The sequence below is a fragment of the Andrographis paniculata genome, unplaced genomic scaffold (genome assembly GCF_009805555.1).
Source record: "Andrographis paniculata isolate CXL003 unplaced genomic scaffold, ASM980555v1 Contig60END, whole genome shotgun sequence".
Taxonomy (NCBI): domain Eukaryota; kingdom Viridiplantae; phylum Streptophyta; class Magnoliopsida; order Lamiales; family Acanthaceae; genus Andrographis; species Andrographis paniculata.
Window position 1 is genome coordinate 6,618,496 of NW_026137596.1, and position 10,045 is coordinate 6,628,540.

At 39.6% G+C, this 10,045-nt stretch overlaps 1 protein-coding gene across 5 annotated transcripts; it reads left to right on the forward strand.

Annotated features, from left to right (window-relative positions):
- Positions 1-758: 758 nt before the first annotated feature.
- On the forward strand, positions 759-9,641 carry LOC127260167 (uncharacterized). 5 transcript variants are annotated; one of them, XM_051287861.1, is made up of 4 exons: positions 759-777; positions 1,213-1,269; positions 2,857-4,442; positions 9,572-9,641. In XM_051287861.1, the coding sequence occupies exons 3-4, from the start codon at positions 2,874-2,876 to the stop codon at positions 9,629-9,631; spliced, it is 1,629 nt and encodes a 542-aa protein (XP_051143818.1). In that variant the 5' UTR covers positions 759-777; positions 1,213-1,269; positions 2,857-2,873; the 3' UTR covers positions 9,632-9,641. The 5 variants fall into 5 exon arrangements, with proteins under 5 accessions (XP_051143818.1, XP_051143820.1, XP_051143819.1 ...); XM_051287863.1 differs by lacking the exon at positions 759-777 and having other exon boundaries at positions 988-1,269; positions 2,857-3,358; positions 3,437-4,442; XM_051287862.1 differs by lacking the exon at positions 759-777 and adding an exon at positions 8,396-8,452 and having other exon boundaries at positions 988-1,269; positions 9,572-9,617.
- The last annotated feature ends 404 nt before the right edge of the window (positions 9,642-10,045 follow it).

The following is a 10,045-nucleotide window of genomic DNA, read 5'->3' on the forward strand; positions in this document are numbered from 1 at the left end:
TGCTCCTCTTCAGTCCAGGGAACTCCCCTCTGCCTCGGCTGCGGCGGCTGCTGCTCTCCATTCTCTCCTTGCGTAGCAGCAGCAACACCTTCGCCCACAACTTGCACAGCATCCGCACCAGGAACAGCAGCAGCAGAAGATCCTCCTCCCCGTTCGTGCAGATTATCGTTCTCCTGATCTTCCTCATTGGCCTCTTCCTCCACACCCTCTCCATCCTACTCACTTTCGACATCGTCCTTGTAGCGGGGCAGCGGAATCTGCCCGGTCTGAATAAGCTCCACGTTCTCCGCCAGGGCCTGGAAGTGCTCCTTCACGACCTCTGTAATGCCCCGATTTCGGAATGTATAAAATAATATTATTATAGCAAATAAATATTTGACAGTAGTAATGGAATCAAGAAACTAATATTTTGGGATAAATTATATTCCAATTTTGTATATTAGTTATAATTAAATAGACTGTTAAACGGATAAATATAGATAAAGATAAATATAAAATATAATATATATATATATAATAATATAATAATAATAATAAAGGTAATGATGATGAAGATAATATTCATAATAATAATAATAATAACGTTAATAATAATAATATATAATATAATATAATATAATATAATATATATAATATATAATAATAATATAATTATATATATATATATAATAAACTTACCTGCGAAGGAAGGCAGAGGAGAAACGCGAAGGAGAAGAAGAAAGGAGAAGAAAAGAAGGAAGAAAAAGATCTAGCCGATCGATTTCGATTCCGACTTTGGTATTGTATTCTTCGTTATACGTAGAATTTAATTATGGATTTTATTATGAATTTAGATATTGAAGATATTAAATTAGAAATTCTTCAAAAATTCATAACCGGCTATTTGGCTATCTAATCGACGAATTTCTTTAGCTAATAGCCTATTCGTAGTCCTAGTATTATATTCTGAGAATTTCGTATCGATCCGAGCCGAATTGAAAACGGCAGTATATCGCACCTGCCTGCTTGTTCATACCTTTGCGTATTTTTATTTAATAATCGGGCAATATAAATATTATGAGGTAGAAGGATTTTATAGCTAGAATATCATATTCTACTAAATATAAAAGTTTGGAGCCCGACGAGTTAATTATAGAAATTAGCTTTTGAATAAGCAGGTAGCTCCTGAGAATAAGCATAAAGCTCATCTGATTTGAGTAAATAATGGGACAGGTGTACGTTGGAGGAGATTTGGGTGAAGTTATAAAATCCAGAAAGTATCGGTAGGAGGTAAGCAGTAGGGAATTAAATCTAATTTTAAGAAATTAGGTATTTATGTTGCATGTGATTCTGATTCTGATATTGATGTGATATTATGTGGGATCATTTGGTCAGTGCATCTATATATGTATATATGTGTGTGTATATGCATGTGTGAAACTTCGTTTTACGATAGTTGATATACGTATTTGATCGTGTTGGTGAATTTATGAAAAGGAGGATAGGTGGGCCGTCTCACCAGCCCTTTTCATTAAATTCACTTATTAACATGCTGCACACATTGCACGATTTATCGGATATGTTTTATGGATCTATCGTTTAGTCGCCGTGTGCGGTAGTGCTAGGCGAGGGCATCATCTGGGGTTAGGATATTCGACCCCGATGTACCGTAACACTTTGGCGATAGTGGACGATAGTAGTCGGGCAACTGGGTGACTTAGTCGCACGGTCATTCAGGGATTAGACCCATTGCAGTTGAGACGTATTTGGTCTAATCATTCGTGTTCGGTGTTGTTCCACTCATTGGACTGATCACTAGTGAGGTCTACCGGTAGTTTAGGATCATATGCCAAACTCCAAACGCGATCCCGTTAGGGCGTGCGAGGAGGAGTAGAGTTTCCGGGTTTCCTTCGGGTGATTCCAGGTTGCACGGATTCTACTACGTTACACGGGGTAGGGCTAGACAGGAGGGTCCTATTTTCGCTATCACAGACTATGGGGTGTCTGGTGGTTAATGGCGACAACGTTCGACTATCCATGTATTGATTGCGGGAGTCGTATGGTGGGTATATGGAAGTAACCGGGTGACCGTTATATTATTATGGGTTTACCAGGTCCTTCCTTGAGCCGAGGATTTTCCGGCTATTTATTGATGATAGTCTAGTGAGCTGTTACTATGGAGCCGAGGTTATTCCGGCTGCTCACTTGGACATGTGTATATGGGTATATGTGCATGAGTTGTCGATTTTGACATTATTGTTACATTATTTCAGTATGGGCATGGCATGGCATTTATTTTGCAAATGACGGAAATTAAACTCTATTTTCGAGCATGACATGGCATATTTTATGTTAGTTCTTAAAATGGATTTAATTCTAGACTGCTTTTAAGAAAAATATTTGATTCAGGTACGCATGGCACCTCCGGGACAGGGGACGTCTCGGGAGATAGAAAGACGGGTTGAATGAGTGAACTGCATCTGATGTATTATATGTAAATTCTAACTAGAAAAACCTCCCGTTTTGGGAGTATGTTTTTGTAAATATTTATAAACTTGTTTTTGGGAATAATAAAATGCTTATATAATTAATTTTAGCCTTAACACTGTGTTGTGGGGCCCGAAGTAGGAGGTGACGACCTCATGATGCAGTGTGGCGGTAGCATTTCCAGTATGAGCCAACTGGGGGTGTTACAAGTTGGTATCAGAGCCTAGGTTTGATAGATTTTGGCTCTTTGAATTAAAAAGGTTTTGAAAATAATAATGATATTGAATTGGTTTGGTGAGGTTTGGGTTTTGCGGGTGCATTCATGTTAATGTGATCTATCTTTTATTGTTATGCTTGGTTTAGCTGTGTGCTGAATTGATATTGAATCAGGAAAAATTGGGGGCAGTATGTCGAATTCTCGAGGTGGTGGTGTACGTAGGGCTATTCAAGGCCCAGAGTTTGATCCTTCGTCTGATGAGTCACAGTATCCTGTGCCAGCGCATGTACCAACAGAGGCACCTAGTCAGGATTTCTTTCGGCAGTTTATGGCCGCGATGATGCCTCAACAGAGGAGTTTCATTGATGCTGTGATGCGGCATAACCCACCAACATATTCTGGTTCAGTGGAGCCAGGAGTCCTTGAGTTTTGGGTTGAAAAGATGGAAAAGATATTTCGTGTTGTTCAGGTTCCGCCAGATCAACGAGTTAATATTGGAGCCTATTTCTTGGAAGGCCGAGCAAATCGGTGGTGGTTAGGTGAAGAAGCTGCAGGTGTAGACCAAGTGGATATGACTTGGGATGAATTTAAAGCAAAGTTAAAGGCTAGGTTTATACCGTCGCATATTCGAAAAGCGAAGAAGCAAGAATTGCTGGACTTAAAGCAGGGCTCGATGTCAGTTGAGGATTATTTTGTGAAGTTTAATGAGTTGGAGATGTATGTTCCTGACTACTTTTCCTGTGAGCGAGACAGAATTGACCATTTTGTAGACGGGTTGCAACACAGAATTCAAGAAGCTTTAGCGGTGTTGGATATCAGTTCATTGTATGAGGCTTACGAGCGTGCTGCCCGATTTTATCAGAAGCAGGAAGTCAGACAAAAGGAGAGTGAGAAGGAAATAGGTTATCAACATCAGGTTCGAGATAAGGGAAAAGCTAAAGTGGAGGATGAGCCCAAGGGTAAAAAGAAATGGTGGCAAATGTTCAGGTCTGGGCCATCGTATAAGGGGATTTCGATTAATGAACCGAGTCAGGAGAGGTCTCAGCAATCGGGGGCTGTTTGTCGGCGTTGTGGAACAAGCCACCCAGGTACTCGTTGCGATAAAGTTCCATTGACATGTTTTAAATGTGGTGGTAGTGGTCACATTGCCAGGTTATGTCCAAGTGTGGTAACTGCAAGGGAGTTTCCAGAACCGAGGTTTAGGCCATGGCAGCCGCCGTCTTCGCAGTCACAAGGGAGAGGATTAGGATCATCTTGGCGAGGGGGACGAAGTCAGTCACGTTCGTCATCTAGGCAGCCAGGCAGAGGACCTGACCAGCGTGGACGAATAAATGTTCTTACCCAAGCAGAAGCTGATTATCATCCAGGTGAGGTTTTAACGGGTAGATTTCTGGTTTGCGGTTTTCCTGCTCTTGTGTTATTCGATTCGGGTGCAACGTTCTCGTTCATATCTAAGCATCTAGTTAGACGATTGGGTCTGAATTCATCAGTAGAAGTGGTAGTGGAAGTTTTACTTCCATCAGGAGAAGTGCTGGAATGCCGAGAGCTTTATATGCAGATTCCGGTTAGTATTGAAGGGGTTGATTTTGTTACTAACTTGTTGGGCATCAAGCTATCCGAGTTCGATGTAATATTGGGGATGGATTGGTTAGTGGCATATCAAGCTCAATTTGATTGTCGAAAAAGATCAATTTCGCTGGTTGGAGCGATGGGCGAACAGGTGAATTATGCAGGATCTGCCAGACAACCTTCTATGAAGGTAATTTCATCCCTACCATTTCAATCATTTATTCGTAAGGGGTTTCCAGTATATCTGTGTGAGGTAAGAGATTTGACGCAAGGGGAGCAGCGTTTGCAAGATATTCCTGTAGTCCGAAATTTTCCTGATGTATTTCCTGATGACATTCCGGGTATGCCACCAGCTCGTGAGGTGGATTTTACTATTGATATTGTGCCGGGTGCTGAGCCAGTATCGAGGGCTCCATACCGGATGGCACCTTTAGAACTAGCTGAACTTAAATTGCAACTACAGGAATTGCTAGATAAGGGTTACATTCGGCCTAGTACATCGCCTTGGGGAGCTCCAGTTTTATTTGTGAAAAAGAAGGATGGAAGTTTGAGGTTATGTATTGACTACCGTGGACTGAACAAAGTCACGGTGAAGAACAAATATCCGCTTCCGAGGATTGATGATCTATTTGATCAACTGAGAGGTGCAACTATATTCTCAAAGATTGACTTGAGATCTGGATATCATCAGCTAAGGATTGCAGAGCATGACATTCCGAAGACAGCTTTTCGGACTAGATACGGGCATTATGAATTCACGGTTATGTCCTTTGGGTTGACTAACGCCCCGGCTGCGTTTATGGAGTTGATGAATAGAATTTTTCAACCATACCTCGATCAGTTTGTGGTGGTATTTATTGACGATATCTTGGTCTATTCCCCAGATAAAAAGACGCATGCAAAACATTTACATGTAATATTAAACATATTGCGTGCAAGAAAGTTATATGCCAAGTTATCCAAATGCGAGTTTTGGTTGAAGGAGGTTGCTTTCTTGGGGCATGTTGTTTCTGGAAAGGGTATCTCAGTAGATCCTTCTAAAGTGGCGGCAATCATGGATTGGCCAAGACCTACCAATCAATCAGAAGTAAGAAGCTTTTTGGGTTTGGCAGGATATTATCGGCGATTCGTTCTTGATTTTTCGAAGGTTGCAAAACCATTAACTAATTTGCTGAAAAAGGATGCAAAGATTAACTGGGATCACGAGTGTGAGTCATCCTTTTTAGAATTGAAACATCGATTAACTTCAGCGCCAATTTTGGCTTTACCAGTGGAAGGTGAGGATTTTGAAGTGTATAGTGATGCTTCGAAGCAGGGATTGGGATGTGTCTTAATGCAGAATCAAAGAGTTATTGCTTATGCATCACGACAACTAAAACCTCACGAAGAGAATTATCCGACACACGACTTGGAAATGGCAGCAGTTGTGTTTGCTTTGAAGATTTGGAGACACTATCTTTATGGAGCCCATTGCAGAATATTTACTGACCATCAAAGTTTGAAATATATCTTCACCCAAAAAGAATTGAATTTAAGACAAAGAAGATGGTTAGAATTGGTGAAGGATTATGATCTTGAAATTGTGTATCATGAAGGCAAAGCAAATGTTGTAGCCGATGCCTTAAGTCGAAAACCAAGGCATAACTTGGGCTTCATGTCGGTTGCTGATGAACTGTGCCAAGATTTAGCGCGGATGGAAATTGAGGTACTTGGACGGGGTATGACTCGGGGATATTTGCAAATGATACAAGTTGAGCCTGAAATTTATGATCGCATTAGAGCGGCTCAAATGGAAGATAATAAAATGGTTGAGCTTGCAGTGAAAGTTCAGTACGGTCAGACTCAAAATTTTAATATTGCTCCAGATGGGAGTCTTCGATTTCACGGTAGGTGGTGTATCCCAAAGGATCGAAATGATTTGAAAGAGCAGATTATGAGTGAGGCTCATAATACACCATACTCAGTGCATCCAGGGGGAAATAAAATGTATCATGACCTACGTCAACATTTTTGGTGGAAGGGCATGAAGAAGGATGTAGCCAAATTTGTTGCACGATGTTTAAATTGTCAAAAGGTAAAAGCAGAACATCATAGCCCAATGGGGTTGCTACAGCCTTTAGAAGTTCCACTCTGGAAATGGGATTCTATCGCAATGGATTTTGTAACAGGACTTCCAAGGTCAAAGTCGGGAACAGATGCAATTTGGGTGATTATAGACAGATTGACCAAGTCAGCAGTGTTCATTCCAGTACGTATGACTTGGAGTATGCAGAAATTGGCCAAATTATATGTTCATTATGTGGTTAAACGACACGGTATTCCTGAGGTGATCATATCAGATCGTGATCCACGTTTTCAATCTCGATTTTGGCAACAATTACAGGAAGCCTTTGGTACTCAGTTGCATATGAGTACTGCATTCCATCCTATGACTGATGGTCAGTCAGAAAGAACTATCCGTATTCTGGAAGATATGCTAAGAGCTTGCGCTATGGAATTTCAAGGGAGTTGGGAAGACCACTTGGATTTAGTGGAATTTTCATATAATAATAGCCATCAAGCAAGTATCGGAATGGCTCCTTTTGAAGCTCTTTATGGTCGAAAATGCAGAACTCCTTTGAGTTGGGACGATATGAGTGATCGACTGATACTGGGTCCGGAAATGATTGAGGAATCGAAAAATAAGATTCGAATTATCAGAGAAAAGATGAAGGCAGCTCAAGATCGTCAAAAGAGTTATGCCGATAGAGCCCGACGTGAGGGTCAATTTCAAAGTGGAGATTTTGTCTTATTGAAAGTATCCCCAATGAAAGGTATTAGAAGGTTTGGGATTAAAGGAAAATTGAGTCCGCGTTATGTTGGACCTTATGAAATTGTCGATCGAGTTGGTGATTGGGCTTATCGGTTGGCACTTCCAAATTCTATGGAGCGTATCCATAATGTGTTTCATATATCTCAGCTTCGTAGGTATGTTGCAGATCCTTCTCATATTTTATCTCCAGATGAGATAGAGCTGAATGAAGATCTTTCGTATGAAGAAAAGCCTCTGCGGATCATGGACACAAAGGTCCGAACCATGAGGAATCGAGATATTCGTATGGTGAAAGTAATGTGGTCCAGACATGGAGCGGAAGAGGCCACGTGGGAAGTAGAACAAGAAATGTTCAAAGCATACCCACAATTGTTTAATTAAGTTGCCTTGTTATGTGTTTGAGTTTAGATTTCGGGGACGAAATCTTTTTAAGGGGGAGTGGATTGTAATGCCCCGATTTCGGAATATATAAAATAATATTATTATAGCAAATAAATATTTGACAGTAGTAATGGAATCAAGAAACTAATATTTTGGGATAAATTATATTCCAATTTTGTATATTAGTTATAATTAAATAGACTGTTAAACGGATAAATATAGATAAAGATAAATATAAAATATAATATATATATATATAATAATATAATAATAATAATAAAGGTAATGATGATGAAGATAATATTCATAATAATAATAATAATAACGTTAATAATAATAATATAATATAATATAATATAATATATATAATATATAATAATAATATAATTATATATATATATATATAATAAACTTACCTGCGAAGGAAGGCAGAGGAGAAACGCGAAGGAGAAGAAGAAAGGAGAAGAAAAGAAGGAAGAAAAAGATCTAGCCGATCGATTTCGATTCCGACTTTGGTATTGTATTCTTCGTTATACGTAGAATTTAATTATGGATTTTATTATGAATTTAGATATTGAAGATATTAAATTAGAAATTCTTCAAAAATTCATAACCGGCTATTTGGCTATCTAATCGACGAATTTCTTTAGCTAATAGCCTATTCGTAGTCCTAGTATTATATTCTGAGAATTTCGTATCGATCCGAGCCGAATTGAAAACGGCAGTATATCGCACCTGCCTGCTTGTTCATACCTTTGCGTATTTTTATTTAATAATCGGGCAATATAAATATTATGAGGTAGAAGGATTTTATAGCTAGAATATCATATTCTACTAAATATAAAAGTTTGGAGCCCGACGAGTTAATTATAGAAATTAGCTTTTGAATAAGCAGGTAGCTCCTGAGAATAAGCATAAAGCTCATCTGATTTGAGTAAATAATGGGACAGGTGTACGTTGGAGGAGATTTGGGTGAAGTTATAAAATCCAGAAAGTATCGGTAGGAGGTAAGCAGTAGGGAATTAAATCTAATTTTAAGAAATTAGGTATTTATGTTGCATGTGATTCTGATTCTGATATTGATGTGATATTATGTGGGATCATTTGGTCAGTGCATCTATATATGTATATATGTGTGTGTATATGCATGTGTGAAACTTCGTTTTACGATAGTTGATATACGTATTTGATCGTGTTGGTGAATTTATGAAAAGGAGGATAGGTGGGCCGTCTCACCAGCCCTTTTCATTAAATTCACTTATTAACATGCTGCACACATTGCACGATTTATCGGATATGTTTTATGGATCTATCGTTTAGTCGCCGTGTGCGGTAGTGCTAGGCGAGGGCATCATCTGGGGTTAGGATATTCGACCCCGATGTACCGTAACACTTTGGCGATAGTGGACGATAGTAGTCGGGCAACTGGGTGACTTAGTCGCACGGTCATTCAGGGATTAGACCCATTGCAGTTGAGACGTATTTGGTCTAATCATTCGTGTTCGGTGTTGTTCCACTCATTGGACTGATCACTAGTGAGGTCTACCGGTAGTTTAGGATCATATGCCAAACTCCAAACGCGATCCCGTTAGGGCGTGCGAGGAGGAGTAGAGTTTCCGGGTTTCCTTCGGGTGATTCCAGGTTGCACGGATTCTACTACGTTACACGGGGTAGGGCTAGACAGGAGGGTCCTATTTTCGCTATCACAGACTATGGGGTGTCTGGTGGTTAATGGCGACAACGTTCGACTATCCATGTATTGATTGCGGGAGTCGTATGGTGGGTATATGGAAGTAACCGGGTGACCGTTATATTATTATGGGTTTACCAGGTCCTTCCTTGAGCCGAGGATTTTCCGGCTATTTATTGATGATAGTCTAGTGAGCTGTTACTATGGAGCCGAGGTTATTCCGGCTGCTCACTTGGACATGTGTATATGGGTATATGTGCATGAGTTGTCGATTTTGACATTATTGTTACATTATTTCAGTATGGGCATGGCATGGCATTTATTTTGCAAATGACGGAAATTAAACTCTATTTTCGAGCATGACATGGCATATTTTATGTTAGTTCTTAAAATGGATTTAATTCTAGACTGCTTTTAAGAAAAATATTTGATTCAGGTACGCATGGCACCTCCGGGACAGGGGACGTCTCGGGAGATAGAAAGACGGGTTGAATGAGTGAACTGCATCTGATGTATTATATGTAAATTCTAACTAGAAAAACCTCCCGTTTTGGGAGTATGTTTTTGTAAATATTTATAAACTTGTTTTTGGGAATAATAAAATGCTTATATAATTAATTTTAGCCTTAACACTGTGTTGTGGGGCCCGAAGTAGGAGGTGACGACCTCATGATGCAGTGTGGCGGTAGCATTTCCAGTATGAGCCAACTGGGGGTGTTACAACCTCCATACATTAACCTTAAAAAATATCAACAACATATTAAAATACATTATAATTTACAAATTTAAGTGTAAAGAGTATCCGCTTGATGAGAGAAAAATCGAACTATGAATTTCTAGCATATATTTTATTCGAACCGGACACCTAACGCATGCGATTATCATCACTAAGAGTGGTGGTATAGTTTCG

Coding starts and splice junctions, on each gene's coding strand:
- LOC127260167 (XM_051287861.1), top strand. CDS start 2,874: ATGTCGAATTCTCGAGGTGGTGGTGTACGTAGGGCTATTCAAGGCCCA. Junction 4,443..9,571: donor CCAGACAACCTTCTATGAAG/GTAATTTCATCC, acceptor TATTTGATTCAG/GTACGCATGGCACCTCCGGG.